A 25,727-nucleotide genomic window follows, 5' to 3' on the forward strand; every position below is an offset into this window, starting at 1 on the left:
AGGAGCACACGCCAACAGACAATTTACAAATGAAACATGCGTTTAGTGAGTCTGCCAGATGAGAGGCAGTATGGATGACCTAAAGATGTTCTCTTGATAAGTGCGTGACTTGGACCATTTTTCTGTCCTGCTAAGCTTTCAAAATGTAACAAGTACTTTTGGGTGTCAGGGAAAATGTATGGAGTAAAAACTACATTATTTTCTAAGGAATGTAGTAAAGTAAAAGTTGTCAAAAATATCAATAGTAAAGTACAGATACCCCAAAAAACTATTTAAGTAGCAGGTATATCTCTGGTCACCCCCAAAACCAATTCTTCCTTTGGCCGCTTCTCCTTCCAGTTCTCCACAAAAATCTCTGAAACTGGAAACACTTCTCCCTCACTAGCTTCAAGCACCAGCTGTCAGAGCAGCTCACAGATTACTGCACCTGTACATAGCCAATCTATAATTTAGCCCAAACTACCTCTTCCCCTACTGTATTTATTAAGCTCCTTTGCACCCCAACATTTCTATCTCTACCTTGCACATACTTCCACTGCAAATCTACCATTCCAGTGTTTTACTTGCTATATTGTATTTACTTCGCCACCATAGCTTTTTTTTGGCTTGCCTTTACCTCCCTTATCTCACCTCATTTGCTCACACCGTATATAGACTTATTTTTCTACTGTATGTTTGTTTTACTCCATGTGTAACTCTTGTTGTATGTGTCGGACTGCTTTGCTTTATCTTGGCCAGGTCGCAATTGTAAAATGAGAACTTGTTCTCAACTTGCCTACCTGGTTAAATAAATGTTTTTACTTGAGTACATTCCACCACTGCTCAGGAGTGCGTTCGGACATCTGTTTCGTTCAAGAGAAGAACCCAGCGGTTACCTTCTCGTGTTGCTCGATGAGGATCTCCACCACAATGTTCTGGAACTTGAGGTCCATGATGGCAGCCACAGTATCCTCCTGGGGCCTCATCAGAGTGGGACCAAACACCACACCCAGGTTGGCCACCGTCATCAGGTTCAACTTACTGTGGGCCGCCACACTGCATGGGGAGACCAGGGAGGATAACAATTCATGAATTCATAGACAAGGGATTTAGAGTGCTTTTCCCTGATGTTTAAAATGTTTTCCTTAGGGGGATATACACTTTAGAAGGCCTGTAAACTGTGAAGAATTCAGCTAGAAAATTCTAATTTGCTTTGAAGATCTGATTACTCCATGTCTGACAGCTTACTAACATCTGTCTGACAGTTTGCCAAGGAAGGAAGGTGTTGCTACCACCTTGTTATGTCAGTCAGAGGTGTCTCGAACAGCATCTCTGGCTTGGCCTCATAGGTTTTAGCTAGAGTTCTTACTGACATCATTACCCAGTTCATCACCACTTCATAGATTGTTCAAGAACATTGACCTTCCCTTCAAACTGAACTTTTTCAGTTGCATTTCAGCCGATTCACAGTAAGTGGACGGTAAGTTTTTTTTAAACAGAGACGAATCAAGTGAATCAACTGTTACGATTTTGGATCGTAAGAAATGTACATTGTTCATAAGAAGTTAAGACAAATTAAATTCAAAGTCATATTAGACCGGTTAAGATATTCTCCTTAAGTATAAAATGACAAATTGTCATTCAGCAGAGTGATGGTTGAAATGCATGAAAGGGAGCCTTTGCAGACCTAAATATGTCACCGAGTGACGACCTTCCTGTATCACATCTCTCAAACCATTTCAGACAGCGGTGTGAAATTCCAGCTTGCCTCTCTCCCTGCAGGACAAACTCACACCCCACACACGCAGTCAATTTAAAAAATAAATAAATTAAAAAATAAACTCGTCGGATGAATTTCATGCTGGATAATCCAAATTCAATTTCAATTGCTGCACTTAAATGCCTTTTTACTTCTACTCTGAGAACCCTGGGGCAGGTTCTCTAAGAACTAAGATCCTCCAGACTGATTGCCTCAGGGAACAAGGATTATATACTTATCTTCAATTTGCTACTATTTAGTTTGTCGTAAAAAAATAAAAAGAGAGTTGCTGAGGTAAAACCTTGTAATGTTAGCAAAGATTATTTTGAAATCTCAGATCCTATCTAATCTCTGAAAGGGCGAGTTGTGTAACAGCTAACAGTCCAGTTTGGAGAGAGGGGTATACCCAGAGGAGCGGGTGGGAAATGGAGGGAGCGGGCCATTTCATTAAAGGCAAAGAGAACTGTTGAAGAAGTTTAAACGTCTGACTACTATTGTGGAGGGTGCTGGGATGTTCTAAGACAGGGTGGGGAGGGAGTTCTCTGCCTGCACTTAGTTGGAACAGAACATGAGAAAGGAAAAATGGATGGGGAGCGAGAGACAGACACACAGAAGAGAGAAAGATGGGGGGGATGGAACAAGGACAGTGGAGAAAGAGTACGAGACAGAGGCTGCTAACTCACGTAGCCAGGTGTTTCATCAGTAGCCCCAGGACCAGACGGTTCTTCTCAGGCAGCTTGTGGACCAGGCAGTGGATGGCTTGGCTACGAGACTCTGGACTACCACCCTCTGTTTAAAAACAGGACAAACAAGGTTATTTGACAGCCGCTTACAGAAGTGCCATCATTTTATGTGGACCATGCGGGAATCAAACCCACAACACAGGTGTTGCCAGCACCATGCTGTAGGAGTCACCTTTATTGCTCTGCAGAAATCCTGTTGAATCCAAATTGGTATTTAATGAAGGTAAAACTAAGTAAATGTTATTTTTCAAATCACATAAAAAGTTGTGAATTATGCATATGTACTTTGGATGGAGCCCACATTGACTGTATCCCGACTTATAAATATCTGCGCAACTGGATTGACAAAGCTATTGTTCTAAAAGTAGGTTGATGAGTTAGTTAAGGAATTGCGAATTAAAAGGTTTCTATAGGAGCAAGTCCTGTCTTCTGTTAAATAGCAGAAAACCAATGAGTATGTCAACATTCTGGTTATTGACTACAGTCTATGAATGCAGCTGCCACTGTATTGAAGCCATTGGATGCAGTTTATCACAGTGCATTGCACTAGTCTATAAAGCCCTCTTTGCATAAACTTCCACCACACCTCACTGTTAACCTTAAATATGTCTTAAGTTACTAGACTCCGGGATGGCTAACCCTGGAGATCCCTTCAATCGCCACAGAGAAACTCAGCTTTTAGTTTTTTTGCACCTCATGTGGAATGATATACAAATTCAGATGGACATTAGGAAGCTTTTTAAATGAAGAATGCATTTGTGTTGTTTGCGCTTTCATTTATAGTGTAATGGATGTGTATATGTATAGTGTCATTGTTGTTGATTGATGTGTATGCAGGGCTCATCTGCGAAAGAGACTGGTCTCTTTTTACAATTGGAATCCACCAAAAACAGAACAAACATTTACGTGTTATTACAGTGCTGTACTATCCATTCCTTAGGGGGGGAGAGACTCCACAACGGAGAAACTGCACAGCATAGAACAAGAAGGATTTGGATTTCCCCGTGATAATCCATCCATAGACATTTTGGATTGAGCTGCAAGCGCTCTGGTGCAGTCAGATCTCACTCTGGATGGAGCGGTCACAGTAGATGTGGAACCACCGACTCCGGATCTATTCACTGGAGACACAGGGTCGTCCGTTTTAAATATCGTCGGCAGCTCTAGTCAATATTGGTGCAGTTACAGTAAGGCAGGTAACAGAATGTGGAGACAACCATTTTTCTTCACTTTAAAAATGTATGCCAAACAAAATCAGATTATTTCTAAGTTAAACAAAGTACCACAACTCAATGCACAAGGACGACTTTGGAAATTGTTCACTGAAAAGGTTACAAAAATACATGTAGTTGAAGAACAGTGCAGATGCAAAGTTTGGTAACAGAATGACAGCAAAAAAGTCAGTTTAGCCCAGTACAAGCTACCATACAAGAAAACAACAGATGCGGTTTACATTGCCTTAAAACCAGCTAGTGTAGGCTACAACGGGTTGTTTCATATTTAAAAGAAAGCAGTAAAGGGTTAACACCAAATAAAAAGAGTATGGAGATGAAAAGCAAACTTCCTGTTTGACGCTGATATTAGACATGAGTGCATTTTTGCCAGAGGATATGTAGGCTACTGTTGCTGGCTATAGAGAGATAGCTTTATACTACAGAAGCTACCGTGTAAAAGGGTTGTGATAAAACCCACAAGATCATCCCTTAAACATTTCCTCACACACCCACACAGGCATCTGATGGCTACTGCCCACACACACACACAGAAACAGCCGGCGTGCACCCCCCTCCCCCCATTACTATGGGAACGACACAAATTTAAATAAGGGAATAAAGCTTCTTAAGGATGCTGTCATCTTTCAGAAAATATTTATTGCTAATGCATTTCTGTACCTGCATTATGAGGGCATTGCAAACAACTGATAAAAACACTCCATCGTGATCCAATTATGGGACTTGAGGGTAATTCATGTTAGGAGGATCACTCAGGACATGTCAGGCAGGCTATTGGAGTAAGATTATATAGGGAGAGAAATTTCATGTTTCTCTGTTCAAAGTCACTGGGCCATTTGAGGACATTAGTGTAGGATACTAGGATTTATAGTGTTTAACAGGTGGTAACATTTCCATTAAGTTACCTTAATTGCAAAGAACCAAAGGTTACTTTAAAGGCAGATGAAGGTTGAATTAAAGTGTGTGTGTGTGTGTGTGTGTGAGCGATGAAGACATCTCTCGGTCACATGAAAGGCTTTATGGGTACATGCTGGGGCACTTTTACAGAGGAAAACAAGCATTTGTTTAGACTACAAGATGCGAAACATTCAAAACAGTTACGCTGGCATCCGTTTTCCATAGAACTACTGAGACAATGAAAATGATTCATAACCAACCCAACTACACTGGGACACTTAGACAATTAATTTTATCAGACAAACACTTGCTAGTCATGCACACAGCATTGCACTCATTGATAATGTGCAATAAAATAGAGAAGTATTCCTTTGCTCTGCTCAGACACTCCTGCGAATGGTTTTACATCGGTTTTGAGCAGAACTGTATTGCGAGTGAGGATGGCCCAAACTTACTTGCAGGGGCGATAAAGTCTTTGTAGAGTCCATAGGTCATCAGTGGCTCAGGAAGACTCCTAGAGACAGGAAAGAAAGAGAATGCATAAGAGAGCAAAAGTGAGAAGAGCAAAAGTGAGAAGAGCGAGTAGAAGAAGTGGAGACCAAAAGAGAGCGCAGAAAAGCGGGAGAATGGGGGGGGGAACAGGGACAGAAATAGACGCAGCACTGTTTTATAGGGTCTGCACACAACAATGATTAATGTGGCCGTGTCGGGATGGAATTAGATGGCGCACCATGCCACAGTGAGATAACCAAGTTCTGAAGGTCCTTTCACGGTGCTGCACCAGGCCCTGTGCCAAGGCTACTTAGCCTCCCCTGAGGAACCAGAGCAGCAGGGGAGGAGAGAGGCTGACCCTCTGGCTCTGCAGCAGGCCAGAGGAAGACAGATGGAGGATGGAGCTGCAGGACGATTTACAGTAAATCTACTGTCTACTGCAGACTTAAGCCTGTAATAAGGTTTCAGCTGACTCAATGGATGAGTTTAATTACATCATATGATTGGATGGTTTCCTAGATTGTTAGATTGCTTGTGTAAAAAAAGTTACACATTTTATCATATGACGTGTGCAATGTATAAATGACAGTCACATTAACAGCTGCAATATCTCAGTAGCAATCTAAATGTCTTAATTATAATTTAGTGAGTGCTTATAAAAGTGTATTAATATGCATGGCTGAGTTGGAAATATCCCAACTCTCCCTGAGATACCATTGGAGAATGGGGCAGGGTCTGCCACTAACATAGACCCTGGAGAAATTAGGGTTAAGTGCCTTGCTCAAGGGCACAGACAGATTTACCATCCTGTCGGCTCGGGGATTCAAACTAGCGACCTTTCGGTTACTTGCCTGACACTAATCCCACTGGCTGACTGTCAGGTTTCATTATGAAACAGGAAAAACTCCTTGACATAAACCAGAAAGGCAGTTCGCTGCCTGGGACCAGATCTATTTCTGCAGTCATGCAAATTTACAGCAATTTTTTATTGAACCTTTATTTAAAAAGGCAAGTCAGTTAAGAACAAATTCTTATTTACAATGATGGCCAACCCCAGCCAAACCCGGATGACGCTGGGCCAATTGTGCGCTGCCCTAATTGTGCGCTGCCCTATGAGACTCCTGATCACGGCCGGTTGTGATACAACCCAGGATCGAACCCGGGTCTGTAGTGATGCCTTAGACCACTTCGCCACTCGGGAGGCCAACGAGCATAGGAGTTGGCAAGAGCTTACACAGATCTGGGACCAGCCTGGGAGAGTTAGTCCCATGACCCACAGCAAGCAACATCAAAATACTTCCTGTAAGGGTTGCGGGCAGGCAGCAAAATCTGGCCAGTCACAACACAAGGTGCCGTGACTTCTGACCTGCTAGCCTATCAGAGGACAGACTGACACCATTCCAGTTCCCATGCTTTTACATTGACCACTAAGCTAAAATCCTCTTTATTTATGGTTCAATTGATGGAAAAATTGACTTGGCTCACTCAGTTTATTATTTAATAGGCTATATGGCAATTGCACTGGTGAACTTGCCAATATTTTATAATTTAATTTTAATAACTAAACCTTTTAGTTATCAATCACCACCTTCCGGAGACACCTGAAACCCCACCTCTTTAAGGAATACCTAGGATAGGATAAAGTAATCCTTCTCACCCCCCTTAAAAGATTTAGATGCACTATTGTAAAGTGGCTGTTCCACTGGATGTCATAAGGTGAATGCACCAATTTGTAAGTCGCTCTGGATAAGAGCGTCTGCTAAATGACTTAAATGTAAATGTAAATGTTTTACAGCACATGGAGGACTGAACAAGCGTAATGAACTAATTCCAAAACAAGTGCAGAAGAAAGTGTAACGGACTGGCATGGGTTAACGATAAGTTGGCTATAATTTTATTCAGTAAATCGCTCCATAACGAACCAAACTTCTAACATCCCTTCAGTTTATGCAGCACTACAGAGTGCAAATATCACTCATTAGTTTCCAATGGACACCGTAATTGCATTGGTGTCAGAATATGCAGTGAGAGTTTGTTTCAGTTAGCTAACAGAACTTTGGCTTAGCTTTTAGGGTACATTTAACTAGTTACCTTGCAGATAGTGTTTTTATTTCAAATCTAGGACTATCAGTTAAATTAATTGCTATTTGAAAAAGCAAGCAATAACTTAATCTATATAATTGATTGACTCATCTTTGAACAAAAAAAAAAACAAACAGGACTCCTTTAATATGTGGCATCCAACCTATTTTGAGTGATTGATTTGATCAGAGGAGAAACAATGACACTAAAATCCCTATCAAGTTAATGTATTCATATCACTGCTTGGTTGTGTGGCAGTAAATTATAGTTAAAATACCTGCCACAGGACACCATTTTGTTTTTCACCTGGTCACCTAATCAATACATTCAAAGATGGATGATAAACTACCTGAAGCCAGGGATGCAGCTCTTCTTCCTAGAAAGTGGCCAAGACTCCTTACCAATTAAGTCTTAGGTCAACAACAAATTTCTTAGAACACACAGCGACTGAGAATAATGAAGTCAGAGAGACGGGGTTGGTTGATGAAGTGGATTGATTATGTGTCTGAATTTAAATGCATGGATGTCTATGCGGCAATGTGAATGTCCTGTTGCATTGCAGGAGTTGAGCTCCAGGAAGTGATTTTATGCTTCTACCCCCGGAGTAGAATAACTTCAAACTCAGACAATGACGAACAGTTATCATAAAGTTTCCACAGCTTGCTAATAAGACATAATAGCCGACATGAATACATAACCTAGCAATTATGTAGCTGACTGCAAGTGATTCATTCACAAAAGGATCCTTACCTCAAATACAGCTTTAGCGTGCTGGTGATTGTTTTCACATCCCAGTCCTCACACGTAGACAGATCCACATCGTTACTCTTCTCATCTGCAATATCAACAAATTATACAAAGCACCAATACTTTTTACTTTAGTAGAGTACACTACAATTCCCATGATACCCTGAGCCTAAACTTGTTTTGTAAGTCAACATTTGTATTGTAACTTAACCCTATGGTGAAGTGAATGGCTGCAAAGAAGCTAAAATATAAATAAAGTCAAATATGTCTTATGTGGATAAAAGCAATGCAATAGTCTTGAGGAGCAATTCTGCCCAGTGGCGATTGCTGGCTGGCTTAAAGTATAGCCTTCTCACACTACAGAGTCAAACTGGACCGAGCTAGGCTTAACTATACTGTTCTGACCTGATGAATAATCCACCAGTTGAGTGTGTTTGAGTCAGAGGTTGGTGCGAGGCCAAGCCCCAGGTCACCAGGAGGTCTCCAAGGGGTTAGACTTGGTGGGAGGTAGGTTGCTGCTCCGGGCCATTTATGTACTTCATTTGACTGTATTCCCTTCAGTACTAAAACCAGAAGGGCTGTGTTTATTTACCCACAGAACAGTGGTCTGTCCAACATCAACAGGCTGGACCAAATGTTTTCCTAGAAGGCCAACAGCCAAATGTGTGTGTACACAGCTACAGATGGTGGGAGAGTGGTGTGTGTGTCTTTTAGCTACTGTAATGCGGACATCAATATGAACTAACCCACATATACATCTGTTAGAGAACTTTGGACATGACTGACTACACTAGTAGTATCCAAGTCCTTTTACCTCTATTCCCAGCAGTGAAATTCCCAGCTGTAAAATAGCCATTCTCTATGCTAAGCTTTAGGAGTTCCGTCAATCCACTGTCAGAGATTTGTGAGCACAGTGGGAAAATAATGTGATCCACTTCTGCTGTTTTGGCCTCGTTCTAACCCCTCCATTGAACTGGAGTGTTTCCCTACATCTGGTCCAGTGAATTGTCAACTACACGCAGGGTGGCGATTTGGTCACGACTAACTGTAACCACCCCCCCCACCGATCGGACTCTGCCCATGTTAGTGGGTGAGATATGAAAGGAGGTGAGGGAGGAAGTAAATCTAAAGGCTTTCTTCAGGGTCTCAGCCCGGTGCTGTGTTTTGTTAACCCACACATCATACACTGATTTGGCTGTTGGCGAAATGCTTGTGTTTCGTGGTTAGCGTAACAAAATAAATGACTGGTGACCTAAATTTCAACTACCTCAGAGTTACCCGTGTCCATATGGTATTTGAAAGAAAACCGATACTAATTGAACCCAGTCTACACCAGCAGACAGTGTGCCAATGGGCTGTGAAGTATGAGTCGGCAGGTTCAGGTGGAAAGTTTGGAGTGGGCTCCGGGACAGCCTGGTGGCAGACTGGGTTTGTTACCATTCAGATTCAGAACACACAGCCGACGAGACACAGATGGTGTCTAGAGAGGGCAGTCGTCGAGAGGGGGAAAGGTAAGAAAAAGGGGGGTAGAGGATAAAGAAAGATGAGGGGGATAAAAGAACATTAGGATGGTGGGGTAGAAAGAATAGGAGAAAGAGAGCAAGAAATAACATTTCCCGCTGGCTTACATCGTCGTCTAAGTCCCAGGAAACCATTACTCGGAATACTACTAAGTATATTAGACAGGGTGCACAATGCCTACTGTATTCATTTAACTGTCCAGAGGTTCCAGATTTTTATGAAATATGACCTATAATTAATTACAATATGAGTGAAATAGTTTTCCTCCCATCCCCAAAATGTTTTTTTTTTTTTAAAGCAGCTTTTGTGTGTGTTGGAATGGTGTGGTCATACCAACAGAATATTAACTTCAGTGATTCTCACTGGACAGTTACTTAAAGGGTGCTAAATGAGCATGTCTTACCGGTCATTAGGCTAAGGAGCTTCTGGACTTTGGAGCTGACCCCCACCACTCTGTACAGGCCCTGGTCATTGATACCTGTCAAGACAGTTTACATGCCCCTTAATAGCACAAACAATCATAAGAGGATGAATGGATCAAATTTGAAAATACAGTTTCTCAAATCAAAAGACTGGCTTCTTCACCGAGTGTACAAAATATTAAGGACTCCTGCTCTTTCCATGACCAACTGACCAGGTGAAAGCTATGATCCCCTATTGATGTCACTTGTTAAATCCACTTCAATCAGTGTAGATGAAGGGGAGGAGAAATGTTAAAGGATTTTTAAGCCTGGAGTCAATTGAGACATGGATTGTGTATGTGTGCCATTCAGAGGGTGAATGGGCAAGACAAAATAGTGCCTTTGAGTGGGGTATGGTAGTAGGTGCCAGGAGCACCTGTTTGAGTGTGTCAAGAACTGCAACACTGCTGGGTTTCTCACACTCAACAATTTCCTCTATCAAGAATGGTCCACCAGCCAACTTGACAACTGTGGGAAGCATTGGAGTCCACATCGGTCAGCATCCCTGTCGAATGCTTTCGACACCTTGTAGAGTCCATGCCTCAACAAATTGAGGCTTTCGGAGGGCAAAAGGGGGTGCAACTCAATATTAAGAAGGTATTCTTAATGTTTTGTACACTCTGTGTATATGTTGCCCCACTACCTGTAAACTATGAACAGTGGCCACAGCACAAGATGACTGGATATTGGTCCAAGCCTGCCCTCATGTGTTAAAAGGGAGACATCACAACATTTCACAAAACCCTCTACCCCAGGTGTGGCCAAACTTCAGAACGAGGGAGGTTTGAGTAAAAAAACAAAAATAGCACAACCATTGGCCACTCTTGAACCACAAACGTGATAGAAAGTATGTATAAATAACAGATTTATATTTTCAATTAACTGCCATAAATTGCTTTTAACATAAAATCAGTCCGGAAAAGAAATGCGCGGCCCTCGCCTGAAATTTGAAACCCCGATCCCCCAGAGGCAAAATTAATGCCCACCCCTGCTCTAGCCAGTCAGCTAACCTCAAAGTACACTTCTGTAGGCTTTATATTGCCTAGGCCTTCCATTGTCATCATGCATCGTCTTACCTCTCGTCTCAATGGCGTTGATGGCATTCTTCACAAATGACAATCCTACGTCATCTAGCTGTGCATCGACTGCAGAGTCATGACAACAGTTATTTAAATTATTCAAAAGTCATTTGAATTATCAGAGATTACATTATCACAGAAATGATTGAGATCAGGGGCTTCTAAATCATTGTATACTTACTTCCACGTTCTTTTGAATAGGTTTTACCCAAGTACTGCCCAGCCTGTAAAAAATTTATTATATGTAGCTTTCCACAGATCATTTGACATCCAAGAGGGCACCACAAACCAAAGAAGACTTGTTGGCATTAATGTACCACTTTCACAGAATTTCAGTAGAGTTCAATCGACACTACAGTGGAGCTGTCAGGATTATGTGGTTACTCACTGGTTCTTTCCCACCCATGGCGTGAATCCAGAACTTGTGGTCATCTTCCGACAACGACTGGACCGTGAGGACCGTTCCCGGTCTGGGAACAGAACACAACGCACAAGTATTTATTGTAATAGCCTTGTGATTGTTTTCTTTAAATGGCGTGAGCGTTTGTTCTGTTTTTAATTATGGCGGCTGTATGACAAACTAATTTCACCCTTGGTGATTGTAAAGTACAGTCAATCTCATCTAATTCTCTCTGTCAGACTGGGCCTGGGGTTCCAACAAACTACTATTACTACTAAGTCAATTCATGTGTCTAAGATTGATCTAGAATCAGGCCTAAAAATGTGCCCGAGGGGCTGGGCTCTTAAATAGCAAAATGACAGGAGTACCTGACCTTCATTTACCCTAGTTTTTAATAATAGGCTACCACATCAGGCTAACCCTAACCTGTTGCACTCAGATACCAAATACCTTACATCTGCAGGCTGACAAGCAGGCACCGGGAGTGCAACACACATTTCAAACCCTCTAAGCTTGGGGGTTGCGGTTGCTAATAATACCCCAGACAGAATAGCAGTTTGGTTCAGCAGAGTGACATAAAGAGCCATATCTATCGCAACCAAGTGTAGCAGAGGAGCATAGAGAATCCTCTCAGCTATGTGGAGGGGCCATCTTCCATGACAAATCCTCTCCAACCCAATCCTGTGTTAGAGCTGCTCTCTAGCCTCTCAGCTCTACTGTACACAGGACCTGTGTGGAGCGAAGGCTTCAAGCAGAACTGTTAAATGGGGAGTGTTACTGTGTATTTGGGAAGGCTGCCAACAGTGCATGAATAAGCTACAAGCGTGGCAATGTAATCACATTTTCCAGGTCTAATGGCAGACCTCGCCCCCTCTCCCCCCCACCCTAGATGGTACTGACCAACCCCCCCCTGGTTTATGTACTAAATGTATGAGTCAATGACTTCTGGTGATCTTGAGGGGAATCCATCTAAAAATCCCCCTTATTTCCTAGATGAGACGAGATACTTTAACAGGTGGTTGTGGAAAGTTTGTCTTACCACAGAGAACACATGATGACTGAAGTGATTGAGAAGTGTAATGGGTGTAGTGCGACGCGACGACATACCGGTCTGTGATTTCTATATCGAGACAGAACCGCCTGTCCAGCATGTCTGTGGTTTTGCGGACACAAGACTTAAGGGTGACCGACTCAGTCTCGCCCTGAGGGAGAGAATCACTGTTCAGAGAGCCTGTTCTGATGGCAAGAAAGAGTTGTTCCTTATAAAATGACTACAGACTGCACTTTTAATGCAGGTTTCAATGGTAATTGTCGATTTGACAAATTATGACTTCATAGATGTATTTGAATAGGGATGGATACACACATTGAATAATCAATCATTTGATGTGATACTTGGACCATACTCTGTATAGCTTCCAAAACCTGTCTTTGATTGTATGGGTCACAACTCACCATCTTTCCTCCTGACCTGTGGTCAAAGGTGACCATGTGTAGGATTTTCTGTTCCTTCACAAACGTGCAGTAACGCTTCACCCAACTGGAACCAAAAGGAGGGGGCCCTGGGGACGAGAACACACATTTAATTGGAACACAACCAGTTTAAACTGCCCTCCCCTCTTGGACACACGCGTCGTTCCTCTATCCTTACGTTTCTCCTGGACGTAGAGGTATCCTTCGCTGCTGATGGGGCTGGTCTGTCTGTACTCCTGGGGAACCTCCCTTATCCTCTTCATCAGCTCAAACACCTCCACCCGCGTGCCCTCAAACCGACTCCGTGTCTATATGGGGGGGGTCTTGTTACTATCGGGTCAAGCGGGAAAGCAACTTCTCTCCAAACTGATATGAAAATGAACCACAACCGTGTCTACCCCCCTAATCTTATACTTAACCCTAACCTTAATTTAAGGTTAATTGTTTTGTTTTTTTGTCAAGTTTCACAATGTAGTACATTGACTACAGGGAGACACCCAAGGAAGGAAGACACCCCTTGTGACCCTAGCTAAAATGGTCATGCAGGGGTCAATCACACAATGCAAAGCCACTGGAAAAGAAAATCTGCAGAGCTCCCTTTGGAGTGTGAGTGAAAGTGAAAGCTTGGGGTCAAAGAACATAATCAAAACACTAAGACTAACCAAACACCATTAACAATAGTGTGAGGGAGTCAAAAAAAAAAGAAGCACCTCAAGTACCTAGGGAAAGTCCCACTAGAAGCAGATCAACTTTATAGATATATGAGCCAACATTCAAATGTAGGATGTATATAACATGGGGTGTATGTACAGTTTTTGTGATGAGTGTGTAATCTATAGTATTTAGAGAAATACTCTGTGTACATGTCCCTCTAGGACAAAAACAGATTATAATTCTAAAATTGTTGGAAATGATCACCTCATTTAAAATGTTTGTCATTTAGCAGACACTTCTATCCAGAGCGATTTACAGGAACAATTAAGGTGCTTTGCTCAGACACATGCCACATACCTACCTACATGTACACCACTTTGTCTCATAAAGTATACTGGCATCCTTGTACTATGTGGTTAAAAATGTAATCCTTAAATGGTTAAAAAAAAATCATGTCAGACTGGGCTATTACGACAAAAGTTAGTGCAAAACACCCCTCCCACCAGACATCATTGCATGCTCGATAGAATAGCCGAATCTGCACTGCAGAAATGTTGACCAAAAACAAAGGTTCTGGGGGCAGACAGTGGCGCTGTTTCCCCTTATGGGGGATTCCGTCTTTAAATAGAAATCTAATAAGACCTGGATGATGACTAAGGTCTCACATTTTGTATATTGATCTGTAAGGCTTTCTTGTAGTGGTTAAAGTCATTGGCCAGCTCAAATCCCTGGTGGTAGAAGGTGAACACTGTCTGAAAGAACGCCAGCATCTGGGGAGAGAAAGAACATGGGACACGAGTGTATAAATGACATTTATTTTAATGCATTATAACCTGGGGCTGTCAACACTTTTCACATTGTTTCTCAGGTTTACAGGGAATGAAGACTTATCTGATTTTTCACACTCACTTTCAGGGCTGGTTTATAAACACACTTCATTTGACTGCTCGGGAACCTATATAAAAAACTAACTGTAGTGTACACTACTTTATGAGCACCAAGTTAATGAGCAATGTAAAAGAGAACTGCTGACCAGGCTAGACAAGTACTATAGGTGCATTCGCCAGCAGTTCGTTCACTCATTGGCTCCAAATGTCATGATGCAAAACTTGTCATACTGGCTGTGTTTCTGCCTGCTTGAATGCTGAACAGCTTTTTAAAAATCACTCGCATGTACAAATACAATGTAACAATAAAATAAAATGGGTGAATATTTCCTTTAAGGCACATTGGGAGTACAACAGACAGTGTACAAAACATGAAGAACATGAGACTGACCAGGTGAACCTATGATCCCTTATTGAGGTCACATGTTAGATCCACTTTAAAATCAGTGCAGATGAAGATCCGGGGACTGATTAAAGGCTCGATACATGGATTGTGTATGTGTGCAATTCAGAGGGTGAATGGGCAAGAGAAAAGACTGAAGTGCCTTTGAATGGGGTATGGCTGTAGTTTGTGTCGAACTAAAACGCTATAGCGCATTTCACACGCTCAACAGTTTCCTGTGTGTATCAACAATGGTCCACCACCCAAAGGACATCCAGCCAACTTGACAACTGTGGGTTGTGCAAACAATATTAGGAAGGAGTTAATGTTTTGTCCACCTGGTGTAGAGTGTGTGATTATGTATTTTCTAACACTCACTGGCTCCACACAGTCAAACTTCTTCCTCTCCTGGATCTCCTGCAGTTTGCACACGTAGTCCAGAGACTCCTCCTGGAAGTGCTGTCTAATGGTCTCCACCTGGCTGTCCGCCTGCACAACAGAGGACAGAGAGAAAGCGAGAAAATGTCAGCGTTATTATACAGTTCAGTCAGGTGTACACAGAGAGATGGAGAACACAGCCTAGCTTCAGCTGTACTGGATTCAGACAGAGTCCCAGACAGACCGAGAAAGTATGAGCTATGAGAAAGTCTGAAGGGCTAAGACACTGATGACATGTGGTGTATGACAGCCCCCCCAAAAAGTGACCAATCAACTGGCGAGTATCGTTTGGTCGACTAATAAGCTAATTGATTAGGCTATATGGTTTGTTGACTGGATCGTCACAACATCCCAGTATTCAATGTTATTTACCCCTTTACTGTAGGATGTTCAATATGTTATTGTATTCAATCCAGTGCATCAGTTTCCATTAGCGGCTGGTAGTTTTTCCCCTGAGTGCCATAGGTCGGGCCTGTGCTTCGGGCCAGTCACATGACGAGTGTACAGTATGACATCAGATTAGTTGAGTTTAGACTGTGCCTCGCGACTATGGACACTCATATATATAAAAATATATATATATATAAAAATATAAATATATATATATAAATATAAATATACATATAAATATATAAAAATATTATAATAATTGGAACAGAGATTGTAATCGGGGCACAGTAGAATATAATATATATATATATATATAAATATACATATAAATATAAATATATAAAAATATTATAATAATTGGAACAGAGATTGTAATCGGGGCACAGTAGAATATATATCTATCTATCTATATATATACACTACTGTGCCCCGATTACAATCTCCCCGATTACAATCTCTGTTCCAAACACAGAACCCTGGGGTCTGTTCAGGAGGGTATCACAACACAGAAATGTAATGCATATAACAGATTGGCTCTCAGGTATAATTTGGAATTGTGTCAGCTCTCTTCACATTTCTACCTGAAATGTTCAGAAAGTTTAATCTTACTGAATACACAAGAGTCAGTGAGGGAACAGAACAGTTCCCACAAGGGCAATCTATAGGATACAAAATAATTTGTGAAGGGGAGTTTAGGTTATATTACATAGACATGCAGTCTGGTACTAGATTGTGTAAGGTACTATATGGTAAGTTTAGTATATCCTTACACAAAGGATAGCTCCACAAGCCTTCACAGTGAAATGCATATAAACTACAATGATAACCAAAAAGGTTTGTTTTTCCATTACCAACCCCAATATAATCCACACTAGGTCTGTAAAGCTTGATACTGTATCTGCAATCTCAGGATGTCTTGAGGCGCTCCAAAAGCTACTGCCTCAGAGGTACGACCTTAGTGGCTGGTACAGAAACACTGAACATGACTTCCCTTTCAGAGCAGGAAAGAGAAACTCATCCGTACTCTAACCCTAGGCCTGTGGACACTCACACCGCTCCACACACTTCAGCGCTACAGATGAGACAAGATGTCACCCTATCCCCTACCGTGTATGGTCAAAAGTCTCTGGTCAAAAGTAGTGCGTTATACAGGGAATAGGGTGCTATTTGAGAGGCATCCTATGGGTCAGGATTCAGGAACTTCTCCCTAAGCAAATATTCTTTCCAGCCATTTTGGGGTTGGGAAGATGTTGGGGCCCGTCTTTTTGGCCTGTTTTCCATTTTCCGTAAATATACGCACGAGAGCGAGGGTAAAAGTATTAAACAAAGTACCTCCTGTAGCTGCGGTTCCTTCTTCTTTGCTGACATGTTCAAAAGCTTTTCCAAGGAGCTGTAGTACTTCTCAGTTTCCTTCTCATACTTCTTCCTTTCCGCCTTAAAAGGGCATAGCATAGAGGAACAGATTGAGAAAGAGCATGGTAAGAGAGAGAGATGAGAGAAGTGAGCAGGACAAACGTCATCTTAATATTGCATTAGTTTCACTGACCAAAGGAATGTTCAGAACATGATATCAAGAGGTACACATTGCAATTAAAAGGGGATTTTGATAAAAGATACTGTCTAATACCCTTTTCACATTACTGTGCTGACCCAAAACGTACTTATCTGGCTCTGATATTTTCATTTCACATTCCTCTTTCCAGCATGGTTTCTGCAACTATGGTGGATGCACAACCAGGCCAGGGCAGTACAGCTTGGTTTGGCTCAGTGTTGAGAAAAGGGTATTACTTTATCGCACACAGGATTGTGCTTGTATGAGCTCATTAACAAGTAGACTGAATTAAGCAGTGGCATATGATAGAGTACCTTGGCTGAGCCCAGTTGCTCTTTTCTGAACTTCTCCAGCGGTTTCATTAGCGTTTCTGTAATATTCCTCATCTGAGAGAGCAAGAGATGATAAGACATGACCATATTAGGACATTCCACAAAAGTGTTTCATTTATTCACAGGTACAGTGTTACGCTGGACTTATACTCTACCTACTAGGCATTCTCTGTAGATGCTCTACAAGCTCATCATGGAGATTTCAGTGCATGCCAGAATTTCTATCATTACGGAAGAATCAGTGACGTATTGCCAAGACGACCGTTTGAGTGTAAACCCAGCCTAAGAGGCGGCAGGTAGCCCAGCAGTTAGTGAAAAAGGACAAATATAAGCACCGTCCGATTTGACATAACATTCCAATGGAAAGCCAAAGGTCACAATACTTGCAGAGGGTTAATGACAGCATAAAGTCAGTGAAAGTTGCCTGTTGTTGTATATCTTTTTACAAGCATCCACAACACATTCAAGTACACTAGTCCCACAGTCACATGACAGCTGGAAATCAACAGCGCTGTCCTATTGATCACTCGCCCTGCCATATCTCCTCCTCTCTGAATCATACCTACCTCCCTCTCTCTCTCTCTGCTAAAGGTCCTGTTGCTGGGGGTCATGTCCATGTAAAAGGACCCATGAGCACCAACATGTGAAGCTTAAAGGAGCATGTCAAATTTAGTGTCAAATCAAAGCTAGAGTTCTAGATTTTTTGTTGTTGAAATCAAGGCATATATACTTTGGTCAACCATTTTCCCATCCAAAGAAATGTTGATTAAGCAAAGGTTTTGATTTCTGTTTTTCTTAACGTATTAGAAATACATCAAAACAGTATAATGTTGAATTAAAGTAAAGACCCCTGCCATCTAATATCAACACATATTTTGGAGAAAGAACTCTGCCTTCTGTAAGTTTAAGAAACTTTGCCTCGCATATCTTTCAAATTTCTCTCCCTCATGAGGGAGGATAATGAAGGATCAGAAGTCAAGGTAGGCCTATCAGTTGTTTATGAAATATGAGCAATAACTTGAAATTCTGTTATCAAAAATCAGTAACAGAATATGTACAATTGAATTGGCACAAATGGAAAATCATAGTAGTCACTAATCAGAGTTGGGTTCAGAAGTGTGGACAGCACAGTAGAGTACAGTACACTGCAGAGAACAAGAGTTTAACACACTATAATGTACACTACTCACAGAACTCTACGGAGGGTAAACGCATTAGGAACACGTTCCTAATATTGAAATGCACCTTTTTTTTCACTCAAAACAGCCTCAATTCATTGGGGCATGGACTCTAAAAGGTGTCCAAAGCGTTCAACAGGGATGCTGGCCCATGTTGGCAACAATGCTTCTTGCAGTTGTCTCAAGTTGGCTGGATGTCCTTTGGCTGGTGGACCATTCTTGATACACACGGGAAACTGTTGAGCGTTATAAAATTAAAAACAGCAGCGTTGCTGTTCTTGACAAACTGGTGCGCCTGTCACCAACTACCATTTCCAGTTCAAAGGCACTTAAATATTTTGTCTTGCCCATTCACCCTCTGAAATGCACACACACAATCCATCTCTCAAGTTGTCTCTTTAATCCATCGCCTCCACTTTATCTACACTAGAGGTGGACAGATGATTTTTTAACGTCGATACAGATTATTGGAGGACCAAAAAAGCCAACACCGATTAAAATCGGCCGATTTTTACTTATTTATTTGTAATAATGACAATTACAACCATACTGAATGAACACTTATTTTAACTTAATATAATACTTCAATAACATCAATTTAGCCTCAAGTAGATCATGAAACATGTTGAATTTGGTTTAAATAGTGCAAAAACCAAGTTGGATAAGAAAGTAAAAGTGCAATATGTGCTATGTAAGAAAGCTAACGTTTCAGTTCCTTGCTCAGAACATATGAAAGCTGGTGGTTCCTTTTAACATGAGTCTTCAATATTCCCAGGTAACTTGTTTTAGGTTATAGTTATTATTGGAATTACAGGACTATTTCCCTCTATACCATTTGTATTTCATTAACCTTTGACTATTGGATGTTCTTGTAGGCACTTTAATATTGCCAGTGTAACAGTATAGCTTCCGTCCCTCTCCTTGCTCCTCCCTGGGCTCAAATCATCAACACAACGACAACAGCCATCATTGAAGCAGTGTTACCCATGCAGAGCAAGGGGAACAACTACAAGAAGGCTCAGAGCGAGTGACGATTGAAACGCTATTAGCGTGCGCCAACTAGCTAGCCTTTTCACTTTGGTTACACCAGCCTCATCTCGGGAGTTGATCGGCTTGAAGTCATAAACAGCGCAATGCTTGACGCACAACGAAGAGCTGCTGGCAAAATGCACGAAAGTGCTGTTTGAATTCATGTTAACGCGCCTGTTTCCGCCTACCACCGCTCAGTCAGATACTTGTATGCTACGTCAGATTATATGCAACGCAGGACATGCTAGTTAATATCTAGTAATATCAACCATGTGTAGTTAACTAGTGATTATGATTGATTGTTTTTTTATAAGATAAGTTTAATGCTAGCTAGCAACTTACCTTACTGCATTCGCGTAACAGGCAAATCTCCTTGTGGAGTGCAACGAGAAAGGGGCAAGTCGTTATTGCGTTGGACTAGTTAATTGTAAGGTTGCAAGATTGGATCCCCCGAGCTGACAAAGTGAAAATCAGTCGTTCTGCCCCTGAATAAGGCAGTAAACCCACCGTTCCTAGGCCGTCATTGAAAATAAGAATGTGTTCTTTAACTGACTTGCCTAGTTAAATAAAAAGGAATACAAATAAAATAGGCAAATCGGCACCCAAAAATACAGATTTCCGATTGTTATGGAAACTTGGAAATCGGCCCTATTAAATAGGCCATTCTGATTAATCGTTCGACCTCTACACGAATTGATATTTTGACCAATCACAGATGTTTTTGCATCAAAGCTGACCTGATTGGTCAAAAGACCAATTAGTGAAGAAAATGTCAGAATTGGGATGCCTCTCTAAATGCAGCCAGACATCTAAGATCGGTTCAGATTTGGTCTTGTTTGGGGGCAGATCTCATTAAAATAATAGCCAGCGTGTAGAATAGGATATTGCATATTTATACATTTCTGTACCTAGTTAGGATACATCACCATGAAGAGAATAACATTCATATCCATAGTTGTACATTTCTGGGTAGTACAGATCAGGGACCCATGACAAAATTCAGTTCCCGCAATTCCACTTACTGTAGTTCAATAACCAAAAGACATTCTCAAAGTCAATGTGTCATGTCATAGCTGACACTATTTTTGCAAACATCATTGAATCTTAATTCGGAGCAGCTATTTAAGAGTTTTGGGAAACCGTGGACCCAAACTTTGCATCTGCAGTTTTTCCAGTAAATGTGTTTTTGTAAAATGTTCAGCGTATATTGTTAAAAGTAGTTATTGTGAATAGAGTTATGGTTTGCTAAACTTTGAAATCAAGTTTGGCATATATTTTAAGTGAAAAATCGGAGTCTCGGCGCAAGTCCGTTACCGTGGAATTGCCCTGGGTTGATAGATAGGAAGGCTACTACTCTGCAGGCTACTATCCAGGTCTGTACCCAAACAATTAGAAATTCTACTTTTAGAATTTTAGCGTTGCCGCTTGCTATAGACCACCCTCTTCCCCCAGCTGTGCTCTGGACACTGTATGTGAACTGCTTGCCCCCGTGATATCAAGCTTTTCAGGGAAGTTAGGAACGATATACGCAGGCAGTTAGAAAAGCCAAGGCTAGCTTTTTCAAGCTGAAATTTGCTTCCTGCAACACAAACTCAAAAGGTTCTGGGACACTAAAGTCCATGGAGAATACGAACACCTCCCAGCTGCCCACTGCGCTGAGGATAGGAAACTCTGTCACCACTGATGAATCCACTATAATTGAGAATTTAATTAAGCATTTTTCTACGGGTGGCCATGCTTTCCAACTGGCTACCCCTACCCGGTCAACAGCACTGCACCCCCCCCCACAGCAACTCGCCCAAGCCTTCCCCATTTCTACGAAATCTAGTCAGCCGATGCTCTGAAAGAGCTGCAAAATCTGGACCCCTACAAAATCAACCAGGCGACACAATCCGGACCCTTTCTTTCTAAAAAATTATCTGCCGAAATTACTGCAACCCCTATTACTAGCCTGTTCAACGTCTTTCGTGCCGTCTGAGATTCCCAAAGATTGGAAAGCAGCCGGTCATCCCCTTCTTCAAGGGGGACGACGACAACGACACACACTCAAACCGCTACAGACCTATATCTATCCTACCCGGAGGGCCTGTTGTCCGGGCCTCTGGCAGTCTACGGGGGGTGCCACAGGGTTCAATTCTTGGGCCGACTCTCTTCTCTGTATACATCAATGATGTCGCTCTTGCTGCTGGTGAGTCTCTGATCCACCTCTACACAGACACCATTCTGTATTCTTTTGGCCCTTCTTTGGACATTGTGTTAACTACCCTCCAGACGAGCTTCAATGCCATACAACTCTCCTTCCGTGGCCCCCAACTGCTCTTAAATACAAGTAAAACTAAATGCATGCTCTTCAATCAATCGCTGCCTGCACCTGCCCGCCCGTCCAGCATCACTACTCTGGACGGTTCTGACCCAGGTATTTGTAGTTGTCCTCATATTCTAGGTGTCTGGTTAGACTGTAAAACTCTCCTTCCAGACTCACATTGAGCATCTCCAATCCAAAATTAAATCTAGAATTGGCTTCCTATTTGGCAACAAAGCATCCTTCACCCATGCTGCCAAACATACCCTCGTAAAACTGACCATCCTACAGATCCTCGACTTCTGCGATGTCATTTACAAAATAGCCTCCAATACCCTACTCAACAAATTGGATGCAGTCCATCACAGTGCCATCCGTTTTGTCACCAAAGCCCCATATATTACCCACCACTGTGACCTGTACACTCTTGTCGACAAACCCACTGATTCCTGGTCATCTACAAGACCCTGCTAGGTAAAGTCCCCCCTTATCTCAGCTCGCTGGTCACCATAGCAGCATCCACCCGTAGCACACGCTCCAGCAGGTATAGCTCACTGGTCACCCCCAAAGCCAATTCCTCCTTTTGCCACCTCTCCTTCCAGTTCTCTGCTGCCAATGAATTGGAACGAACTACAAACATCTCTGAAACTGGAGACACTTATCTCCCTCACTAGCTTTAGGCACCAGCTGTCAGAGCAGCTTACAGATCACTGCACATAGCCCAAACTACTACCTCATCCCCTACTGTATTTATCTTGCTCCTTTGCACCCCCAGTATTTCTACTTTGCACATTCATCTACTGCAAATCTACTATTCCAGTGTTTTAATTGCTATATTGTATTTACTTTGCCACCATGGCCTATTTATTGTCCTACCTCCCTTATCTCACTTCATTTGTTTACATTGTATATACACTTTTTCTACTGTATTATTGACTGTTTGTTTACTCCATGTGTAACTCTGTCGAACTGCTTTGCTTCATCTTAGCCAGGTCGCAGTTGTAAATGAGAACTTGTTCTCAACTAATAAAAGGTAATACAATAAATAATAAAATAAAGGTGAAATGTATTTTTTAAAATAAATAAATTCCAGGACATGTCTGAGCCTGCCTGCCCACCCCACAGTCCTCTGCTGTGAGCTGCGTTGTCATCCCATACTGCTATGCGATGCTGGAGCTGAACCAGGCCCTGGTAGAGATGGTTACATACAACGATAGACCCCATCTACAGCGCAAATACAGTACATACCATGCATTGTAAACATAACCTATTCTGATTGCAAGGGGTCAGGGAAGTAAAACAATAATATTGAATGGTTTTTCAAAATGCCATACTGTATCTTGCTACCATATTTTAAGGGTCGCACACATTGCATCGACGCTGGACCTCCCATTCGTCTACCGATTGTTCAGCGTGCTGTTGCGCGACTCTACAAGTAAAATCGGTTTGCACTAGATCCGCAAGTACTCACGGCAGGCAAACACTATTGGCGTGTACGAGCTCTTAGAACTCGCAGAACAAGCCATAGGCTGCATTACAGGAGAATATAAATAACACTACATTATCTATGTTGCATGAGTCACCAAGAGACCACAAGATGTAGCCTAGCCCTTGATTAAAACGTTGAGTCAGCACAACCTACAGTAAATAGAGGTATGGAGGAATAGGGACAATAGAGCCAGGAGCCTTGAGGGATATTATTCTGTGAAACGGAGACGCCCATCTGTTGACACACGAACAACGTGACTCAACGAGAGAGGCTGGGTTGGTTGCAAACTCCAGGGTTACCCTAGGTTGCATCCCAAATGGCACTCTATTCCCTATGTGGTGCACTACTGTTGACCAGAGAAGGAATAGGGTGCCATTTAGGACACAGACCCAGTCTTTTCTGCATGGGTAGAAAACACTAACAGGCTACATTTACAACATTCATTTCAGCTGTAACTTCCTCTATAAATTATAGCAGATGTAACTGAACTTTAACATGTGTCACTGTAGTGTACTAGTATAGCACTACACATCAGTGAGTGTTGAATGACTCCATTGACTCTGGTATGTCATGTCTTCCGAGGTTGTGTTTAATGGTTCTGTCCCACTGCCTCCAGGGGAGAGGTGGGGATAGCACACACAGTGACCCTTAGACAGGTGCAGTGAAGGTGGCTCTGACTCCTCTCCTCTGAGTCATGTTCATTAGACACCAATCATACAAAAACAGACAGCAGGGACTACCCAGACTTGTCTAATAACAAACAAATGGTTTTCTATTCCAATAAGTTTTGCTACAGTGTGCCCTAAATGAACATGGTGTTACAACAGAGGCATCGCTCAACTCTCCACCCACCGAGGAACTGTAATTTACTCACACACAGAGCAGACTTTAGTTAGACACAAACAGAGAGCGGTATTTCCCCTGGCTTTTAAAGCAGGTCTCAACTAGTTACTGCTTACCATCAGCTCTCTTTGGTCTTCCAGGTTCTTAACGAAGTTGGAGAACTCCTGCAAGGATTCATCTGCAAGACAGAGAAACACACACTTTAATAATGTTTACATACAGCTTCACTCATCTCATGCATGTACTGTATGCTATTCTACTGTATTTTAGTCAATGCCACTCCGACATTGCTCGTCCTAATGTTTATACATTTCCTAGTTACACTATTTTAGATGCGTGTATTGTTTTTAGATACTACTGCACTGTTGGAGCTAGGAACACAAGCATTTCGCTACACCTGACATAACATCTGCTAAATATGTGTGTGTAGTATCACACACACACACACACACACCCCCTCAAACAGGAGACGAAACAGGACACACACCAACATAAGACCACACAGAGAAAAAGAGAGAGACATAAGTACTGGTGTTTCCATCTCTAAAGAAGCCAAGGGTTTGGGAAATTACACATGCAAGCACTTCATTTGGTGGTAGACAGAACCAAAAACAAAGGTTCAGTCTGTGGTTACGCTGGCAGAACCACCCAGCTGTAGGTCGTAACAGCACCACACTCACCAATACACCTCTCATCGTCGGTCTTCGCGTCGCCGATGTACTCAAACTGGAATTCTCCGAGGGACTGGGCAAACTTGCGCTGGGCCAACGCAAGCTCTGAAAACAAAACAAAAATAATTTCAAAAATAACCCTATGGGATTGATGTGATTTCGGATGCGACTTTCTCCATGACCATATTTTGACATCAAATGCACTGCGGTCACACGTGCTTCCTATTTACAGGCTTGTATCAATGTGTTTTTTATTTTATTTTAAATTAGTGGATATACTGGCTTGATAGATATTAAATCACATTTGAGTTGGCCCAAAGCACAAATACTGAAGACTGAAAATAAAACAAAAAACAGAAGTAATTTATTCAAGGCCTGGCTGACATGCAGGCAGTAAGGCGCCTTCTGTAACCCAGTGGTTAACCCACTCTGCATACATCCTGTTGCCTCTGCTGTCAGACTGTAGCATCCTGTCCCTGTATAGGTTATGAAGAGACAATGCCTGCTGGTCCATTGATGGTGACCGGCGTTTACATTTGAGCAATGCATTAAACATATGACCCTATGGAAATTAGCCTTATAGGCCTGGTTTATCTATGGGGGTGTGGTGGGTAATGGCTCAAGGGTTAATAATGAGCCAACTGATTTACAAACATACATATTAGCCTACATAGGCTAACCTTTGATCTTTACCTGCTTGTTGTATAAGAAAACC

General features: G+C 42.0%; 1 protein-coding gene across 1 annotated transcript in view; it reads right to left on the reverse strand.

The window, feature by feature from the left end:
• Window positions 1-25,481, reverse strand: part of LOC118363033 (rho GTPase-activating protein 10-like) — a 45,988-nt gene extending 20,507 nt beyond the window's left edge. The window contains exons 1-18 of the mRNA XM_052485237.1: window positions 25,441-25,481; window positions 25,022-25,215; window positions 24,458-24,519; window positions 17,483-17,554; window positions 16,949-17,050; window positions 15,167-15,277; window positions 14,185-14,289; window positions 13,044-13,173; window positions 12,848-12,954; window positions 12,500-12,594; window positions 11,381-11,462; window positions 11,174-11,216; window positions 10,990-11,058; window positions 9,856-9,930; window positions 7,935-8,019; window positions 5,066-5,124; window positions 2,422-2,527; window positions 876-1,035 (exon numbers count right to left, since the gene is read on the reverse strand). Coding sequence (XP_052341197.1) covers window positions 876-1,035; window positions 2,422-2,527; window positions 5,066-5,124; window positions 7,935-8,019; window positions 9,856-9,930; window positions 10,990-11,058; window positions 11,174-11,216; window positions 11,381-11,462; window positions 12,500-12,594; window positions 12,848-12,954; window positions 13,044-13,173; window positions 14,185-14,289; window positions 15,167-15,277; window positions 16,949-17,050; window positions 17,483-17,554; window positions 24,458-24,519; window positions 25,022-25,215; window positions 25,441-25,481 — 1,698 coding nt within the window. The remainder of the gene's footprint in view (window positions 1-875; window positions 1,036-2,421; window positions 2,528-5,065; window positions 5,125-7,934; window positions 8,020-9,855; window positions 9,931-10,989; window positions 11,059-11,173; window positions 11,217-11,380; window positions 11,463-12,499; window positions 12,595-12,847; window positions 12,955-13,043; window positions 13,174-14,184; window positions 14,290-15,166; window positions 15,278-16,948; window positions 17,051-17,482; window positions 17,555-24,457; window positions 24,520-25,021; window positions 25,216-25,440) is intronic.
• Between the last annotated feature and the right edge of the window lie 246 nt (window positions 25,482-25,727).

Source organism: Oncorhynchus keta, chromosome 29 (genome assembly GCF_023373465.1).
Source record: "Oncorhynchus keta strain PuntledgeMale-10-30-2019 chromosome 29, Oket_V2, whole genome shotgun sequence".
Lineage (NCBI taxonomy): Eukaryota > Metazoa > Chordata > Actinopteri > Salmoniformes > Salmonidae > Oncorhynchus > Oncorhynchus keta.